Source organism: Pagrus pagrus (assembly GCF_965226575.1).
Source record: "Pagrus pagrus genome assembly, chromosome: 21".
NCBI classification, from domain to species: domain Eukaryota; kingdom Metazoa; phylum Chordata; class Actinopteri; order Spariformes; family Sparidae; genus Pagrus; species Pagrus pagrus.
The window spans coordinates 5,900,162-5,920,879 of NC_140208.1; the positions used below are offsets into that span (position 1 = coordinate 5,900,162).

The 20,718-nt window shown below is 41.3% G+C and overlaps 2 protein-coding genes across 2 annotated transcripts; one reads left to right on the forward strand and one right to left on the reverse strand.

Moving 5' to 3' along the window:
* Positions 1-817: 817 nt before the first annotated feature.
* acsf2 (acyl-CoA synthetase family member 2) lies at positions 818-20,045 on the reverse strand. The gene is made up of 16 exons (XM_084341376.1): positions 19,678-20,045; positions 17,999-18,194; positions 16,696-16,824; positions 16,178-16,231; positions 15,969-16,087; positions 14,715-14,877; positions 13,820-13,915; positions 13,448-13,599; positions 12,186-12,277; positions 11,998-12,074; positions 3,102-3,209; positions 2,722-2,873; positions 2,466-2,607; positions 2,230-2,340; positions 2,067-2,135; positions 818-1,134 (listed from the first exon to the last, which is right to left on the reverse strand). The coding sequence occupies exons 1-16, from the start codon at positions 19,794-19,796 to the stop codon at positions 1,072-1,074; spliced, it is 1,842 nt and encodes a 613-aa protein (XP_084197502.1). The 5' UTR covers positions 19,797-20,045; the 3' UTR covers positions 818-1,071.
* On the forward strand, positions 4,863-10,948 carry chad (chondroadherin). Its single transcript, XM_084341377.1, has 4 exons — positions 4,863-5,826; positions 7,965-8,128; positions 8,424-8,579; positions 9,531-10,948. Exons 1-3 carry the CDS (start codon positions 5,041-5,043, stop codon positions 8,563-8,565), a joined length of 1,092 nt encoding a protein of 363 aa, XP_084197503.1. The 5' UTR covers positions 4,863-5,040; the 3' UTR covers positions 8,566-8,579; positions 9,531-10,948.
* Positions 20,046-20,718: the final 673 nt, after the last annotated feature.

The following is a 20,718-nucleotide window of genomic DNA, read 5'->3' on the forward strand; positions in this document are numbered from 1 at the left end:
GGTACAAAGTTTATTTCAAGTTGATGTAAAAAAGATTGTTCTGGCTTTTTTTCAACATCCAAGTTCTGCAACCTGCAACAGCACACTGAAAGTTTAGCCCAGCCACCTTATGAGACATACTCAGATCACATTTCTGTTACACCTACATTATTATAAAGGAGAATGTTAAAGGGTAAAGCTGCTGATATTTTGTATTTGTGTAACTGTCAACAAATCCCATGAAAAGACCAAAATGTGTTTGAAAAATATCTCAAATACTGTCCAACATCCCTACTCTGTCTGTGGCCCCTGACGATGTTACCATTCGAAAACCGCTCACAAATATGATTAATTTTTATTAAAAAGTTTATTAATAAGTAACTTCCTTAAACATGAGGGCACTGTTTTTTACCAAACATTACTCAAACAGGAAAAAGTTGTGCATTTGTTGGGGACTAATTTCAGCTGCGGATTAACACACTTTGGTGCTCCAGTGAATATTTACAGCAGCAGGCGGTGTAGCCAATAGTTCAAATGAGACACAACTGCAGGACAAGAGGACGAAGTTCTCAGTATCTCTAGAAAGCATCAGAGACAGCTTAAGTTGGCTGGCTAGCTCAACAGGGACTAGTAATCGTCTGTGTTGCTAGGTCGTTACTATGGGTCGGTCTACTTGCTTGGAGTAGTAAACTAGGTTTTTTTACATAGGAATCTAAAATTACAAAGTAATACATTTTGAATACATTCTGATTAAATCTTTTATTTTGTTGATAATATTAAAGGAAAATGTCAAAGAGTGCAACAGTGTTTAGTGTTTTTAGCTAGACAGATAATAATATCAATTCATTGTTGTTTTATTAATTCATTCTGGTTTGATTTGTTGACAGTAAGAAAAATACATAACATGACTACACTGAGCCCTTTAACATTTGGTTACAGGACTCAGCACCCACCCATCACACATCTTCATCCATCTGCTATTATTTCTCAAGATGTTTTAAGATGTTCTGATGGTGGGTGTGCACCACCAGTTGGCATTGGTGCATGATATACAGTACTGAATTCTCTTTATGCATGAAGTGGGCAGCCCTCTCATTTTCCTTTCTCCAGTCCCAGCAGCTTCTCAGCCTCTGTGCGTAGTTTGTGCTTCTGGATCTGAGAAAAAGAAACAAAAACGTCATGTTTGGGTTCAACAATAAGACAATAAACACTGTGAATGGAAGGTAACCCACTACTTTCTCTCCATTTAACTTAAAAATAAAAATAAATCAAAAACCTTTTGAACCCTTGCAGTGTTACTGTTTGAAAAATGATGTTAATGATGATTATGTATAATAATGATGTTATATCTTGATACAGTAAATTAAAATTTAGGGTTGCAACTAATAATGCTAAGCCAAGACAATCAGATGTTCAGAGGTGGGATCCACATCACCTGGAAACCCCAGCAGAGTTATTATACTGTAGTTTTGTAATTTTCATTAGGTTTTATTTTGTTTTTGTTTTCTTCTGTCTTTGTTTCAGTTAGTTTCCAGCGTGGGCCTCCCAGCGCAGCCTGCAGCAACAGGACATGGTCACAATCTAGAATCAACTACAGGCATTAAAATGAGTCCGGTTTGTACCCAGGACTCGCTGGAACTGTTAATGCTGGGTGGATTATCCTGGTAAAAACAAAGTTAAATGAACTGAAGCAGTCTCAGATCAAGGGGCTGGTTTTATCTGATACGCTGCTTTGAGGTGAGGTCCGCCGCCCTTCTGTGCGTGCAGACAAGCTAATAGCTCCCTTTCCCTCCTGTCTGAGGGCATTCAGGGCAGGTCTGTTCAAACACAGCGCCATGTCCACAGTCATTAAAACATGAGAGAAACACAAGAACCAGAGGGGACGAATGTAGGAATTCAATACCAAGTTATATAAGAGTGTGCTGCAGAGTGCAACACAAACAACTGATGTGTCTTAATCTTGTGAAATCTGGTTTTTGATAACGTTGTACAGTGAATATGTTCTCATAAACGCAGTATAATAAACCTTATTTGTCTGTCATTTATACTTTTATAGGAATATGTGAGCTTTGGATTTGAGAAATTACCTTTCCAGTGATGGTGAGCGGGTAGCTGGTGACAAAAAGTACGTAATGAGGGACCTTGAAGTGAGAAATCTGGGAGGAGCAGGAGAAGACAGTGAGCAGAGACGTTCTCAGTAGCAGATAATTCCAGCTCACTATCGACCATTTAAAGTGAGTTGTGCCTCACCTGGCCCTTGCAGTAAGCTTTGATTTCCTCTGCAGTGCACTCCTGTCCGTCCACCAGTTTGATGCAGGCACAGACCTCTTCACCCATACGGGCGTCCTGAACTCCGACCACCTGACAAACAGAAAAAAAACAACATGTAGCTCTGCGGCAAGAGAAACAGTCCTTGTTTTCTCCACGAATATAAATATAGAAAATGGTTACGACGCGCTCTCTAAGCGCTTACTGTCTGAGCTCACCTGTGCCTCCCTGATTTTGGGGTGTGTGTGCAGGAACTGTTCGATCTCGGCTGGGTAAATGTTCTCTCCTCCTCTGATGATCATGTCTTTGATCCTGCCGTCGATCTTGCAGTAGGCATACGCGTCCATGCTGCCGATGTCTCTGCGGGAAACATAAACGCCAGCATTTACATATTTTCCAGTGGTTGTCTAAATCTTTTTTATTAAGTGTGCTAGTTTTCTGTTCTGTTGTGTTTAAAGCTCGGCCTCCACTCACCCAGTTTTGTACCAGCCACTTTCAGTGATGCACTCGTTTGTTTTGTCCTGATCCCCCCAGTACCCCAACATCACACAGTAGCCTCGGATCATAATCTCCCCCATCTCTCCCAGAGGAAGCATCTGTCCTGTGGTCGGGTTCACTATTTTAGCCTGTGGAGCAGTTAATTCATATGTTTAAACCTTTTAATTAGCATATTAAATTATCAGAGTTTAAAGAAACACATCATTTTATAATGTAGTTTGAACATTGACATTTAACTTTATAACGGCCATCCACATAATGTTTGCAGATGAACTACACAGTATTCATTAAGTATTTTAAACATCTATCTTCAGCGTCTTTATGTTTTTCATACTGAGCAGCATGTTTTGAGGTACCTCTAAGTGGTCCATGAGGTAGCCTACTGTCTCTGACTTCCTCTCCATGTTGTCTGCCGGGTCAGCGCAGAAGGTCACAGGGCTGTTCTCTGTGGTACCGTATCCGATCTGTGGATCACACAAACAGCACGTCATGATCAGAGAGAAAGATGGAGGACGGGCCGGTGCAGGGGTCGTGGTAACGGACAAAGCATGGATTCATCCGGAGAACAAGCTGCAGCAGAGACCAAACACCATGATGCTCTGTAAGCTCTTGGAAATGGCTTATCACAGCTGTGCAACAGGTCCAGTATTTTTCTGATTAGGCATCGGACAGATCGGGTTTATTGTTGTTAATACATGCCTACTTTGTTTCTTGTTACATTTGTTTGCTTTTAAGCAAAGATTATTAAATAAAATATAAATTAATATCAAAGACTAAGGTAAATGTATTGTTATATTAATCAAGTAATACAAATAATCTATAATATTCAAAAGAATTGCCGTTAGATCAATCGACTAATCGATAAAACAATAACCGATATTATCGTCTGAATAAAAATATATTTTCTTTTTTTCCCCCCTTGTTTTCAAAAGCACCTGTAATAAATATAATTACAGGCTAATCATTTCAGCTCCAATCTGAGTGTATTTACTAAAAGTTTCTGACTTTCTACTTTACATTTGTCCTCCACAACACTGCAGAGGGAAATAAAGTGCTTCTTCCCTCATTATATTTTTTTTATAGAGTCACTTTGATTCAGATTTGACATTCAGAGACAGACGAGGTCATAAAAATATCTTGATAGAAATAAGAAAATCTTGAGGAGGAAACATATTAAATATACTTTGGTGCTCAAAGGTGCAAATACAATCGGCGGGAGAGGGACTTCTGGACAAACAGGACCTGCGAGTGAGAACTTCACCTGGAAAAATCAGGGAGGAGACGATATTCCCAATAAAATGTCAGATTTGTTAAGTAAACTCTAGATTCCAGGTAACCTGGGTGGATCCATCCATCTGAAGCCAAACCATCCACTGACCCGAGCCAGTCAACAAAGTACTGCTGCACTTTCTCTAAACCCTCCCTTTATTATTAAAAGCAGGTGTAACGAACACCACAAACAAACCTTTGTTCTCGTGCTAACTTAAGAAACCAGAGAGCCACAATTACTATACCAACTCAAATGTAACTGTAAGAGGACCATTACATAACACCACGCTCCATTTCTATGGAAAGTATGCACACAGGAATGTAAAGTGGTATCTCAAACTTTCCTTTGTAGGTGTCTTTGTTATGATTGTTAGGACTTGAAACAGCATCTCGCTTCTTGCCAGCCATCTGGAGACTATTATAGGTTATAAAACAGCTGCACATGCAGGAGTGGCTCCTTTTCCTGCCACCGCAGACTGAAAAACAATAGAGACGTCTGGGAGCGTGCATGGATCGAACCTCACCTCATGCCACGTTGCTAAACATTCACCTGTCAGACATATAAAGGACAGAACGTGCAGCTGTTCTCTTATGGTTTGTTTGCAGCAGCAGGTCGACTGTCACAACATCAGTCCTTCGTTTCTGTTCAAAGCAGCAAAGAGGCTGAGTTCTCCCGCTGCGTCGTCTTCCTGCTCATTTAGGGTTAAATTCTCACAGACACTTGACTTCCTCTTGCAAACCTCTCGCTCTAACACCCTGGCAAGCCCTCCTCGTTTTTTTCCCCCAAGTAAATGTTATAAATAGAGCTGTGTGTTCTGTTGACTGGCCATCCTCCTCTCAAAGTGAATGTCTCGGCCCACCTTTGCTCAGTCACTCACCTTTTCACTCCTTCTCTCTCTCTCTCAACACACACAAATACACTTCAGCTCAACCTCTTGACTTTCTTCTTTAGAGTTCTTCTCTGTGAGGCTTTTGACAGGATTTTTCTGCTTCTTCTTCAGCGGACTAACTGATATTTTTGTCAGCATGCGCTGTGTGAGCTGGTTGTTGCTGGGGACCTGCCTCCTGGTCCTGGGCCCCGCGGTGCGGGGAGCCCCGAGTCAGTGCCCCAGCCTGTGCCACTGCCACGGTGACCTGCAGCACGTCATCTGCGACAGCGTCGGGCTGAAGAAGATCCCCCGGGTGTCGGAAGTCACCCGCCTGCTGAACCTGCAGAGGAACAACCTGGGTAACATCCCCACAGGCGCCTTCACTGAAAGCAAAGGGCTCATCTCTCTGCACATGCAGCACTGCCAGCTCAAAGAGATCGGATCCCAGGCCTTCAAGGGGCTGAAGAAGCTCATCTACCTCTACCTGTCCAACAATGAGATCAGCAGCATCAAGCCCGGCGCCTTCGACGACCTCACCGAGCTCACCTACCTCTACCTAGACGGGAACCAGATCAGCGACCTGCCCAAAGGCATCTTCTCCCCCATGATCAACCTCTTTATTCTGCAGCTCAACCACAACAAGCTGCGGGAGCTGCGGCCGGGGACTTTTCAGGGCGCCAAAGACTTGCGCTGGCTGCACATGAGCGGGAACGAGCTGACGACCCTGCAGCCGGGCTCTCTGGACGACGTGGAGAACCTCGCTATCCTCCACCTGGACAGGAACAAGATGTCCACCTACCCCGGTGCAGCCATGAGCAAACTGAGAGTGGTGGAGGAACTCACGCTGGGGAAGAACCCCATGAGGACCATCCCTGAGAACGCCTTCCAGAGCTTCGGGCGATACATGGAAAAACTAGACCTGGACAACATGGGTCTGGAGAAGGTCAGTGTTTGTTTTTTTTAGTCAGTCAACAGATTGAGCACCATTTTAATGTTCAACGCCTAAAATGTAGACATGAGGGAAGCAACGATTAACTGATTTCACTGTTAAAAACTATTAAACTCCATAAAGGACATCATAATTACATTATATGTGTCTTCTTAATGTATTCAACTACTTTTCAGAAAGAAGGAAAAGCTAGAATAACTCTGTTTGAACAAGTACACTTGTGTGAAGTTCTTTGACGGAGACAGAAAATAGTGAAAAAGTATCATATAAAAAGAAAATGAACCAGTGTAATAGCAGGAAAAGGTTTGCAATTAAGTGTATAACAAGGAAAAGATATAGAAAGAGCAGGAATACAGTATAAAAAAAGTGTTTCAAGAAAGATCTACCAAATAAAATGCAAGTGGTTTAATTCATTAAAATTGTACAAAAAAGGACAGAATGACAAGTTTAAAAAAGGCTCTGTACTGTGTGTGTCTGTCTTCATATTTGTTTGTTTGTTTTGGTCTGACTCGACTATATTTCATCAGCATATTTACATGTATGGCCTCGCCCCCTCGTCCACAGCCAACACTCATTACATAACCAACCACCATTTACATACATTTTGTGGCTGAATCTACAGTACGCAGCGGTCGGTTTATGTGTTCCTGCTTCATCTCCGTCTGCCTCAGTGCAGCATTTTCGGTCTTTTGAACGCAGATGTGTATTATTTTTCGTGATGCACACGTACTAAAACGAGCAGCATCTTCCAATAGGCAGTTAAGTTGTTAACTGTTATGAATGTTATAATTAATTCATGAGACAGATATTTTTAAAGATGTTAATAGACATGAAAACGATCGTTAGTTGTGGCCTTACTCCATTTTACATGACTAATAAGTCCATAAACATGAAGGTCTGGCTTGTAATCCTAATCCGGGACTTCACTCTTCATCAATAGAAATTTAAGGAATGATGTTCAGATGTCAGACATGAGACAGATGTTTTCACATCGGTCTGTAAGTCATCCTTCTCTTCACGTAGATCTCACACTGCTCCAGTGTGAGTGTGTACAGTACGAGCTCTATGCTGCACCACGCTACTTCTCAGACATTCCTGAGTGCACATTTGCTTCATGCTTAGGGTTAATCCAATATTTGAGTGTACCTGTGCCGCAGTATGGAGGCATCCCAGAGGGGGAAACTGTAAAATAACAACCTTCTCACGCTGCGACTGTGTGAGAGCCAGGTGGAAGCAGCAGGAGACGGCCAGAGAGGCCGGGGAGATTAAACCATTTTCCAGCCAAATTCGGGTATTTTTAGAGTGTTTTTGTTTGCTGGACCTCAGCCAAGCATGTCTGAGTCTAATTATTACACAAGTGTTATTTTCAGCAAGGTGTGTTTTCTACTCACTGGGAGGGTCTTGTAAACAGGTCAGGAGGGGTTAGGAGACAGGTAAACAGAGGCAGGGTGTTCCACAGTGCATGAAGAGGAGTATTTTTAGCTTGCCATCGCCCCGGTTGAATGGACAATTGGACCCTTTGCGAGCCTTTTCCTGGCAAAGGAGTGGCCCAAAGAGGGAGACGACAGAAAGAGTGAAAACACCTCGGCCATGCTGGAAGTCATCCATCTTCCATTGCTTCTAAATACCCTCGGCTACTTGTTGCTCTACAGTGGAAATTTCCAAACAGCTTCATCTCCTCCACACGCACATAAAACCACTCTTCAAAGCCAAGCTCCTCTCCCATCCGCCCTCCTCTTCCTCCTGAAGGAGACACAACTTGACATGACGTTGATGGGTTCATCTAGCACCTCTCTGAAGCTTTTAGCGCCCTCGCAGATGCATATGAAGTAGAGGTGGTGAAAAGGAGGGCAGTGACTGTCAGTGTTTACATAAGTGTTGGTGCAAAAGGAAGGATGAGAGGAGGCTTTCATGACGGAGGAACACTGGCGAGATTCCCTCGCTGTGCATCTGTCTGCCTTCTCTTGCAGGGACACAAGGATGGGTGTGAGAGGTGGTCAGGCCAGCACCTTGCATGGTAGCTTACTGCCACTGGTGTGTGTGAATGAGATGAAAAGGCGCTTTGGTTAAAAGTGCTAAATAAATGCAGCCATTTACCCCAAAAAACAAAACTCATGTTTTCTTTTTTCCAGTTCGCTGATGGTGCGTTTACTGGCGTGACGGCGGTCAAGTCACTGCACCTGGACAACAACAAGCTGAAGTCGCTTCCCAAAGGCTTCGATTTCGGCGCCATCACCAACCTCACCCTCTCCAACAACCCATGGAGCTGCACGTGCCAGCTAGCTCCACTGCGCAGGTAAGAGACTCACCTGAATATATATGCCAAACTTTATGGCAATCCAACCAGTAGTAGTTGTATGTAGACTTCACTTCAAACAAAAAATGTCAACCTGCAGTTGCAGAAGAAAGTCAGAGGACAACTGAGCACCATAGAGCCTTGCTGCTAGCTTAGCTACAAAAACAGGGTGAAACGGAGATTTATCATCACCTAACAGGCTGTGTATCTTTTCATCTTCACATATCCAACCCTCTGGCCAAGTAGCCAGCACAAACTCCCTGACTGCTCCTTATCTCTTGGTTTCTGCCCGCAGGTGGATGGACTCCACCCGCAATCGTCCAGACGCAGTGTGTGCTTCTCCACCTCAGCAGAAAGGAAAACAAGTCAGGGACAGCACCGCCTTCAGTGGCTGCCGGGTGAAGCAAAAGAGAGCCAAAAAGGGAACTCGTCACTGAACGCAGCTGTACAGGTATCTGCCACCGAACGAGCCGAGGGCATGACAAGAAAAAACAATCCCGAATCGGATCAGTTTTCTAGAAAAATCGAAAGAATAAAATCTAACTACACAGTGCTGATGAACCTTAAGCAAGATGTTGTAACTGCATTGCCCTTTTCTGACCTCCAGGATAGTAAAACTGTTGTGGTCCAGATCTGGCCCACACCAGGCACGTCCATCCGGCCCATGCACCACATGGAATGATGGTACTTGGGCGGTCCACTCCTGTTTGACAGATCTTCGCCACAAGCAGGCCATAGCATGGCCACATGTCAGTCAAGAGTGAACCGAGTATACCGGATCTGACCTGAGTTTGGGCCAGATCCAACCCAGCAGAATAAAAAGTATATCTTCAATCTATAGTATATCTGTTGCAGTCTACCACTAGGAGTCGCCAAAGACAAATCTTCAAATCTTACTATAGAGGCTTTGCAGATGTTATTCTTCTGAAAATCTATGATCCAAATAAGTAACTGGAGACACTTGACCTTTTTGAACCCTCACCCTTTAATTTCATAATTAAATGTTTTCAAGTCACACCCTCACTGATCACTACCTTTGCAAATACCTGAGGCGCAGTTTTGTTCCTCATTATGACCTCTATTCAAGCCTAAAATCACAGCCCTCCTTTGATGGTCTCATTCAAGGGGTTTTCAGCTGGATTTCTGTACAATGCAACACTAAATTCAGGCTTTACCACATGAGGTTTAAGTTGGTTTTGGACCGGCTGAAGAGTTGGCTTTGCATGATTTTGTTTTTCACTTCTCTCTTCCTGACCGCAAGAACTCTCGGTCCACCCCTGCGTCCCCGTCTGAACTTTTCCATGTTGGCCCTGGGGTCCAGTACACTGAGTCCAGGTCATGGGGTCTCTGGTTGGAGGGCAGACTGTTTAATTTGGCTGCTGATTTTGTGTCTTTTCCACAGGAGACGCCGAGGAGGAGCCTGTCCCGGTGACCGGCTGCACATGCAACGAAAGCAATGCTAACTCGTTCTACTTCAAGACTGTCCATCTATTCGTCTGCCAAACGTTGTCACTAGTGTAAACACAGACAAACGTAGATACACATGCTCTCTGTCCGTTTCTCTCACACACAAACACATGAAGAGCTTTACAGAACTTTCATTTTCATTCATTTATATCAAAGATGAAGACTTAAGTATGAAGTGGAAATGTTCAGGTGAACACCAAAACAAAGGATGCATTTGAGTAAATGCAAGGCTAAAAAAAGTATTAAAGGGTTTGTGTTGTCTTTTTCTGGTGCATTCAGTACCTCGGAGAACAGGATACGAAAAAAAGAAATACAAAAAAGTTTCACTGTCTTGTTTAGCATTAAAATAACGTGAAGTCAAATCAGATGAGCTTAAATATAAATGTTCTACATTTTGGGAAATATGCTTATTTGCTTTATTACAGAGCGTAAGACGAGAAGATTGATGCCCCTCTAATGACTTAGCTTAGCTTGTTGTTTCCTGTAGCTGTTTCCAATGGCTGGCTTATACCAATAGTCGTCATCCCTAAAGTCAGACTAGTCTGGCATCAATCTTCTCATCTAACTCTTGATGAGAAAGCAAATACTCATTCGTCCCAAAAACTTCAAACTATTGAAGCTAGATCATGCTAAACAAGTTGACAGAGGCTAAAAAGCTCAGTTGAGCGGCAGCATCATCCTGTATTGCTCTAAGTGTTATTTTTCACATTACATAATCATTTGATCCATTAACAAAGTGGAAATGAAGTGTCTAAAATATATGATGCTCCTTTATTTTGGTTGTTATCTGTATTAAAAAATAAAATTAAAAAATCAAACCAGATAAAGAGGCAGAGACACACAAATACACTCTTTACCCTGTTTTCTATTTTGTGAAAACATCCAAGAAAGTTAAAGTGACGACGAGAAGGACACAGCGACCGAAGAACCTGTTTATCCGAGAGATTCAAGAGACAATAAGACTTTGAAGATGTGGGTGAGATTAACAGGTGGATTAATGCATAAAATGTCCAGGCTGTATTTGTCTTTTGGTGCCATTTTCCCTGTATGAAGGTATTTCAACATCACAAAGATCTATAAAACTGGATTTAGCTCATTTTTGCTAAGAATGTACACAAATAAGAATTCAAGGAAAGTTGAATATGTTATAAAAGAGTCATTGTGTCTTTACTAAATACAAATTATTTGTACCGTACTTATTATTTTATTAATACTTAAACTGGAAGAACCGTTTCTCGCACACCGGCTATAAGGGTCACTGACTTGTTGACTTTATGCATCTCTTATGTTTATTCAATATCTCTATATTTCCTGGACTTTTGGAAGTGGTAACAAAAGCTCACATCCAATAAACATTTTACACAATGAAGCCTTCTGTTGTCGTCTAAAATACGTGTTCAAGGTTTTTAAAAAGATGTCTGCAGAAAAAGAAATTGTTATTTTAAAAGTTTAGATGTTATTAAGATGCAATTTTAACTATAGACACAAGATACAGAGCCTCCACTCTCGATCAGCAAGGAACACTTTATAATAGCAATTTTTTATAAATGGTAAGTTTATAGTATAAACCATTTATTAAGCAGTTGTTTATTGTAAAGTTGTGACTGAAGTTTAAAATAATTTGTAATTGGTTGTAGTTTATGTATAAACATTGTATGGACGGCCATTATAAAGTTGTAATTGATGTTTATAAACCTTTACAGTTGCTTAATGGTAAATAAAGCATTTAATTGTTTATATTACTAGTAACAATTACTATAAACTAAAGTTTATGAACTATGATTTTTACCATTTATTAATAATGGTTATGATAAAATGTTGCCGAGCCGCGTCTTGCATTCGGAGAACATGCTAATCGAACAACGGTCGGGTCAAGAAAACACTGAATTTATCCAAAAAGAAGCCTATTATTATGAGTGATTGTTTATATACTACTGACAGACAATTGTAAAAAAAAAAAAGTTACTAAAAATATCAGAAAAACTCGTCTCTGCTTCAATATTGTCAGGAAATAATCGGCTCAAAATTGATCCGAAGAGCTTGTTTTATACAAACCTTCTGCAGTTATTTTATTAAATATTTGGGTTAATTGTACAGTTTATCAGTTGTTCTGGACTGTTATTGTAATTCACTGAATATAAAATTAAATATCCACAAAATATGTCACTTTACTCAATGACAGAAAAGAGTCTCTTTCAGGAGAGAGGTTGGGAAGCACTGATACTCCTGCTCCGAGTCTAACGGGCTTTTGTCTGAGGATCTGTCGCTCCCTAGTGTGTGGAAGCTGAATCGCATCATTAAATCACTCTGTGAACTAAAGCCGATTTCTGATCAGTCGTTTGATGTGATAATGACGATTTAAAAATACTCATATTTGGGTTGTATTTGTAAGATCCACTCACTGTGATTCCCTTGATGCCCATTACAGAGATGACCTGCTTCACAACTTCTGGAGGACAGGGGGAACCAGCCATGATGCCTGCAGCACAAAAACAAACCGAGGAGCATGCAACCTGTGAAATCAGCTCGAATCCAGGAGAAGCAAAATATCAGCAGGAAAAAAAGGCATAAAATGGTATTTTTTAATCACCTGTTTCAACAGATGACAGGTCATATTTAGGCAGGTCCGGTTGGTTGATCATGTCAACATACATGGTGGGGGTGCCGTAGATGAAGGTGCACCTGTGAGGGGAGTGAACGGAGCATCTTCACTGACAAAATAAACCTGCAAAAATGTGGCCAAAATGTTCAATCATCTGGTTTTTGTTGTGGTGTTATTGGTCTGTATTTTTTAATTTGAAACTCAAAACATTTCTATTACCACGTTACACCAAATGTAGTGTGTATATGCAGGTTAAATAGAGGTAAACACGCTTAAAAAAGGGAATTTTAAAGGGGGGTTATATTTTAAAAAATTAAAAAATAAATACAGTATATTGTTTTGTAGAGAAATAAACGACTGCAGACTTGGCTTCTTAATGAACCTTTGACCGCTAGAAGGGACTGAATATGGCTGAAAAGTGAAAAGCAGATGAGTAACTTCTCCTTGTCCCTGACCGACAAAACAGCATGTGACATTTGATCCCACCCAGGAAGAGTCAGAGGATGTGACACTAATGCTTAACAGGCTCTGCAGGTTTAAGAGTGAATCCGCCCACAATGTTCGACACTATCTCACAGTCTGCCAGATGTGTCACAATAGTTCGTGTCCTTTGCATGATTTTAAGAAACTGATAGCAGTTGCAGATGCAGGAAATGGATTTCTATCTAGTACAATAAGTATGCTGATTATTTTATGCAGTTTTCCTTCTGCTCTGCTTTTCGTTTGCACTTTGCAGTTGGATTTTTCCGACATGTGAACTGAGGAAATGTGAGATGTGTGAAAACCACACAGTCTGCACAGCTTAAACCCCCGTGGCACAATACTGTGCCAGAATTAGCGGTAATTACTGTACATTCTTTGCACACTTAATCCTTTGTTACAGGGTATTACAGGGTACAAAGATCTGAGCACATTTCCCACAAATCCAGGGTTACCGGACCTTTTCCATTGTCAAATTCGAGCACTTTTCAAGCATTTTCAAGCTTTTCCAGCAACTTACCTCTGTGGTAAATTACATATTTATGTACATATATATACTAAAAGTTGATTAGATGGTGTCGGGATCACTTGATTATAAAAAAGACACCCCTACTTTACATACTTGTTAAGAATTGAGATATTATTTGACCATAGAAAAATTCAATAAGGTATAGACATACATTTATGAAGGCTTATGATATCTAAAAAAGCTGAAAATCTCATTTGAAACACACCAGATGTAGGGACCAGTCCAAGGTTAGTGATATTACCTTTCACTCTCCATAGCCGCTAAGTTGGCCTTTCCATCGTACCCCGCAGAGGGAAACACCAGGGAGATGCCGTGCATGGCCATACACATCCCACCACCCACAGATCCGAAGCAGTGGTACAGCGGCACAGGGAGACACACACGAGTGTTGGGCTGTTGGACCGAACCAGGAGAATCTTTCAAATCTCTTACAAAACAAATCTTTAAAAAAAAGTTTCATTTTTATTTAAGGCTGAGTCCTTTTAATAAAAAGTATGTTATCCCCCAAACTCACTTTATAGCTTCTCAGCTCTCTAAATAGAGGATTTTATGGCCTAGTTAGAAGAAAGTTAATGAAACATTCAGGTGATTATTTATGCTGGTTGACACTCACCTTCCAGGTGTATCCCACTCTTTTGCCAACAGTGTAGGAATTGTTGACGATGTTGAAATGAGACAAGGTAGCTCCCTTTGGAGCCCCAGTTGTGCCCTGGTTAAAAAAATAAATGACTTTATTTAGAAAGACATTCAAATTGTTTAATTCAAGTACATGAAGGATACTCTGACGGGCTTCTGTTATTGCTCTCTAACACAGTGAAGCCAAAGGACAGTCAGTGATCTTATAAACAGATGTTTCAGTCTTTGTAAATACAGCTCAGAAAGAGATTTACTGGTGAATGTTGGCGCTTCCTAATTGGGAAGACGTTGGCAAGACGTTGGCAGGACGTCGCCACTCGGTCCGTCTCGACAACATCTTCCAAATTAGCGTACGCTCCCCTTACTACGCCTTCTATGTGTTCAACATCTGCAAGACGTACAATACGTGTGCTATCTGGGTAACTGATTATCAAAAGAGTTTCTGATTAAGTTTCTGTCAATCATAGACAACAAAAGACAAAGAAGACGAAGAAGAAGAAGTTGTTGAAGGCGCCACAAACCTGTTTGGAACATTCCAAAGGTTAACAGGCGATAGTATCAAGCTCAGGTATGACAGAGGCATCCTCAAAAGGTTCAGATGTTCACAAACAAGGATGGGACAGGGTTAAGATTGCATATTCAGTGCTTTGCTGTTAGTTATTTTGGCATTTTTCTTGAGAAAAACACCCAAAGTTGTCTCATCATGTACCCACAAACACCACTTTTATCAGTGTGTAAGCTTTTTTCTCCAGGAGGGGGAAAAACAGGACATCCAGGAAGAAAGCCTGCCACACCCCAACACTCAAATGACAGACATTTTTCAGCTCACATAGCTGAACCCTTAAGGTCAGAAGCAAATATGCAGTGATTACCGAAGTGAACTGGATGTTTATCGGGTCGTCACAGGAGAGTTTCTTCTGCAGATCCTGCAGTTGCTGGACGTACTGGGTGCTGCCTGCCTGCATCACGTCCTCAAAATGGAACATTCCTGGTTGTCGACTATCCAGAACAATCACAGAGCGGAGGTCTGGCAGTCTGAGGGGGAAAAACACGTTAAACAAATCTGGGTCATGCTCTGTATCCAAGGAGCTTCAAGCTTCACTGTAATATTAGACAGCTTTATGTTAAAGTAGAGTTTCCCTTCAATGCATGTATCCTGCTAAACCAAACTGAATGAATCTTTCTCTGCATGTAAAACAGGCCAGAGAGTTCATATTCCCCCGGCGTGGCGCAAACCCAAGACATTTTTCACATACCATCAATGGAGAAGAAGAAAAGCTATTCAAGGCCCAGACGGTCACACTAGCATTCATACAGTAACATTTCTTGGTTAAATCAATTCATTTCATTCGAGTCGTCATGATCAGTGGACAAAGTCGATCTGTGTGAAACTTCCACCTTGGACATATAGAAAGCTGTCTGACAGGTCTGCGTGCACAAAACACTTAAACTTAAATGTTCTCCTTGTGTATGACACATGAGGCTTAATTTCTCTTTGGCTGAGGGATTTATACACAGAATCCCTCAAAACAATAGCTGAGGAGATATGTTGAGGCCATAAAAATATGATGACTTGTCTTTTCTGTCAAAAAAAGACTAATTACTAATTACAGGAAATACTATAATAACACTAACAACACTCATTTCACTTAAAAGTTAACTTAAAACTTATTTTATGTGGTTGTTTAGGTTAGAATAACTGACAGTGAGAGTGACATCTTCTAACGATTCATTTATTTTTTCATTCGACCGGTCATGGAAAACTCTTCTTTGAATGTATTCATTTCTTTTTTTTTTTTATTTATCAGCATAAACTCTGCCATGTTGAGGTTAAGGGAGTCAGAGGTACCTTTAGTTTTTTTCCTCCTTACTTTAAGTCTTTTATGCAACGATTCAACTTACTAACAAACCCCAGACCTTTGAGGGAACTGACAGCTGGACGGTCCAAAATAAGAGCTTTTTATTGTAGATTATTAACTGTTTCGGACCATACATTTTTTACTCCTCTGTCAAACTATAAACTATGTACGATTCAGACATTTGTCACATTTCCATGTGTTTTGCAGTGCTTTAAAACTTAATGGTGAAAAGTTAGGACCATAACATTACAGGTGACGCAGCAGTACCTGGCGCTCTTGATGTCTCCTGGGCTGCACGACTCGATCTCTGGACAAATCTGTCTCAGCATGTCGCAGTACATCTGAGTCTTAAACTGTGAATGGCACACTATGGTCTTACATCCAACCTGTGAAAACAGAAGCAGAGGAACAACCTTAATGTCAGTCAGTCTCTGTGTGGTCACAACAGTAAAAACAGGTATGTAAAAGTCACCCACCTTTCGCAATGCATACTCAGCCTCCTGCAGTTGGTACGCTGGATTCACAGACACCTGTAGAGTGGGAAAACAATGAAAAGATAAGTATGATGATGGAAAAGAAACTAAGAAACTCACCATTATAATTTTAGTGATAAGTGCTGCATGCTCCTTTGTCCTCCACTTTATATTTTACATTTTACACAAATGTGTATTTATCATCTTTTAATTCTTCGTTTTTAAATCTTTTAATTTTTGTTTAACAGGAAAACTATGACAAGGTAAATGATAAGGCTGTTTTTCTGTCAACAATCCCACGAAAAGACCAAACCAATAATGCATCAGTCCATATCTTCGGCCCATTTACAAGGACATCATTTAATTTAGGGCTGCAACTGATGATACTTTTTAGTATCCATTGATTGACTAATTATTGTCGTGATTAATCGATTACTCTTTTAGTCTATAAATTGTTAAAATACTGAAAAATGTCGGTATCGTCTCGTGCTGGTACTGTGCACACTGCAGCTTAGACTCACCAGTATAATACCAGCTTTGGCTGTGGCGAACTGGAACAGGATCCATTCATAAGTGTTGGGTCCCCACATGCCGAGCCTGTCTCCTTTTGTCAGTCCGAGTGCCAGAAGCCCGGCTGAAGCTTGATCCACCTGCACACATCGCAGAGACAGAAATAGGTTCATCAGGTTTGTGTTGAACGGAGCTGAAGAAGATAACATTTCTAACTTTAAGAACACACACAGAGAGGTGTTGACCTATAATGTAATTCAAACTATTTTGGCTAACAAAGCTTCTGAGGACCTAAAAATTGCTGTGACGCTATCAACAATAACATGGACCTTTTCTTAAAAGGTTAGGATGTTCTGCCATCTAAAAGTAAAGACTCATTCATTACAGACGCGATGGAGATTAACAATGACTTAAATCTTCAGATGCAAGGTCAGAATAAGAAGAACAAGCCGTATTCAGCAAATTAATAATCAACCCCACTAAAAAAAAAAAAACTGGGTTAAAACGACACAGTGTGAGGTTAATATAACACCAACAGCTGTACAGTGTGGTGTTATCAAGGTCATTTATTTGTCATTATACAACACAGGATGAAGTATAAACCCTTCTGTTGGGGCGTTTTCTGGGTAAAATTAAGACGGTATTGTGTCGGTGATATCGATCCCACACTGAGTCAACTTTAACCCAGTTCTTCTCAGTGTGTGCAGATCTCAGGTGAGTTTATCGCATAGTTATCAGTTAAGAACAGCTTGTATCTCAATATAATGTGCAGTTAATCTTTGTGTCGGGTGAACGACATCAACCTGTGATTATATCACTCTGAGTTTATGAGGGCTCGCTCCTGGATTCCACGTGAACTGTTTCTTCAGGTTACTGGGTGAAAGTTTACAGAGCAAACGGGACTGGACATGCAGGTTTCTCGTAAGAAGGACTGTAATTGGCGACAGCTGTGTTTTTCTTGCTATTACAAATAAATAAAATGAGAGGGGTTTCATTTAAAGCCACAGTGACCCTTTATACTAGCCTCTATAAGGCAGCAATTACATATAAGTTGAACAGACAAACCTGTTCTCTTGTAAATGGATGTAAATTAACATGTAGAATAGGAGTGGACTCAATCAGTGCAAAGTTATTACCTGCCAACCTAAAAGTTTCTTGTACAGGAAATACTCTGATCTTCTTAACATAGATGATGACTTGTTAACATGTTAACATGTGCTTTTTTCTTAAAATGGTCCGTTGAGGTCTTTTTTTATCGTCATCAGTTGGCGTTGGTGGTAGACACATTCATTGGACACAACACAGTATACTCACATCCTGCTGAAACTGTGCAAAGGTCTTGCGAACTCCTTGTTCTAGGAAGGCCATGGCCTCTTTGTCAGGCCAGCGATCCACAGCCCTCTGCAGGGTCTCCCCCACCGTATGATGGAGTAAGGTTGTGGAAGACGTGCCGTGGGCATAGCTGGTCGTGAGAGCCGGGACGGTGGGCGGGGAGTCCACGTGAATGCCACTGCAGGGACACAGGAGTCAGAAGACAACTTTTGTCCACTTTATGATGTTTCAGAGATTAAACCATTTTCATAATTTCTAACTAGCATTTCATCCATTGGTTATTGCAACTCTGTTGACCTCTACTCGCAGTCCAGCTTCAAACAAAGAGTGTGTATTTTTCTGCCATGATCTCTAAACTCTGAAACAGCCTCCCGGTTGTGATTCCCTTTAAACCTCTTCCATCATCAGATGCTGCTCAGCGGATTGACTGTTGCGACATTGTTATCAACTAATCGTTTGCTGAACTGATTGGAGATAAGGGTGAAACAGGACTGCAAACATTTGTATCTTTATGATGCCAAAAGAAAAGCAAACTACTGCATGTTAAAAGAAGTGACTGAAGTGAGTTGACCTCTTCAGGACGGGACCTCAAGATTACATAACAGTGCCAAAGTAATCTTCATGGTCCCTGAAGGGGCCCCTCAGGGTCTGGGGCCCTGGCCGCAGCTGTCAGCCTTGTTGATGTGACCCACTACAGCAGACCTCAACATTCCTGACCCGCCTAAACGAGCGAGATCATGCAAGTCTTGGGTTGAAGTTTGACTCCAGGCCTTTTTTTTGCTCGTCTCATCCCACATCCCTGCTGAGTAAAAGGAGTTTTCTCTCTCTCTCTCTATATATATATATATATATATAATGTGTTTAAAAATGAGCTGTTGACTCTGATGTAAAATGCGATCTGCAAAATTAAAATAAAGTCAGAAAATGAATACTGACGGCTACTCAAATAAGTACCTCAAAATTGTGTTTAAGTAGGCCACAGCATTTGAGTAAATGTACTTAGTTACTCTTCATCACTGGACTCAATACTAGTAGAGTGCATTCATTCACTGCACAATAATGCGGGGGGTGGACACAATAATCTGCACACCTGCACACAGTCTAGTAAAAACAGCCATGCAGTTGTAGTATTTTTACATACATCGTCCCTAAAGCCAAGTGTCTCACTGGGAAGTACCACAGTGGTGCTGCTGAGGTCTCCTCCCCTTCCTCCCACGGCTCATATCAGCAGATTTCACACGAACATATATATTTACCACGATTGTAATGCTTTGCTTTAAACGACCCGTTTGCACAGAAAAAACCAGGCCTAGATCAGATTGTGCAACACTGAATGTGACTAATAAACGACATTAGGCTACTGCCATGACAAACACATGATCTCTCTGTGCAGGCGCGTAATCTTTGTTATGCAATCAAGAAGTAAACAAAAAAAGCAATCACCTGGAAAGGGTTTACTTTTGATACATGTACATTAATGGTGGAGGAAATGCCTTTAGAGTTAAAAAAACAACCACATCTTTGCCTTTAAGTTACATGTGGAAGGGAAATGACTGATCTCGACTGAACAATGCTCTTTGTTCATCACGTTAATGCATATGTGTGTGTGTGTACGTGTGTGTGTGTACGTGTGTGTGTGTGTGTGTGTGTGTGAGACTCACCGACATGCTGCAGGTAATCCTGTCTGACGTGTCCACGGTGTGTGTAAAACTTTAAAAGCTCTGGAGAAAACACAGTTGTTCCGCAGAGACTGGGAGCACAGGCCAATCTTGGGGATCATGTTTGCGCGCAGCTGCAGATCACCTCGCCCCTCTGCGCCGAAACTTGAGAGCTGACTGTAGTCGGTCCGGTTCGGTAAACGGGGAAGTTCTTCCTCAGACCTGCTGCTCCTGTGCACCGCAGCGACGATCAGCAGAAAATGATAGTGAACAGGAACTCCCTCGTCGCTCACAGAGGAGTCGTGTGGCTGCTGCTTCTCCCTCGGACCTTGATCCGTCAGCAGTGTTTCAGCCCAGTCCTGCTGGTTGACTGCTGGGCTGCAGGGAAACACTGTGAAACCAGAGCTCTGACTTTCACTTTCATCATGCCACATATGTTTATGACGTATAAAATACTCAGCCTGCAGCAGAATATTCAACTGAGACCAACAGCTGGTGTCAGTGTTGTTGTTGTTGTTGTTGTTGATAAACAGACTGCATCATGGTCACACTTTTTCTTCATTTTCAGTGCAGCAACCTGCCTTTTTCTATTTGTTTCACGATAGAGACACTAATTTCTTGATAGTTATTGCAACAACATCATTTTTATTTGAATCGGTGTGGAAGTTTTTGGTTTATAAACAGTTATTGTGGTGAAATTTACAGTAGAAGTGCAGCTAACTCTTTTTCCCATAAGCTTACATGAAATGTGAAGCGTCTGTAAAACCCCACAAAAAATAATAATAATTTGACCCATTCTGTCCAATAACATTTGGAAAGTCAAGAGCTGCATGATTAAATTATTTTATCCCCATTTGAGTTAGCCTGGAAGTTAGCCAGCTCGGTCAGCAGAAGTCTCCAGTGTGCACGCTCTGCTGGCTGCGACACAAAACAAATCCTGGTATTTTTATCACCAAGAAGTTGAGTCATTTTGGCTTCATGTGTTTTCTTTCTTCTCTTTTTACTCCAATTTTTAATCCAAACAAGTTCAAAATTCCAGTCCAC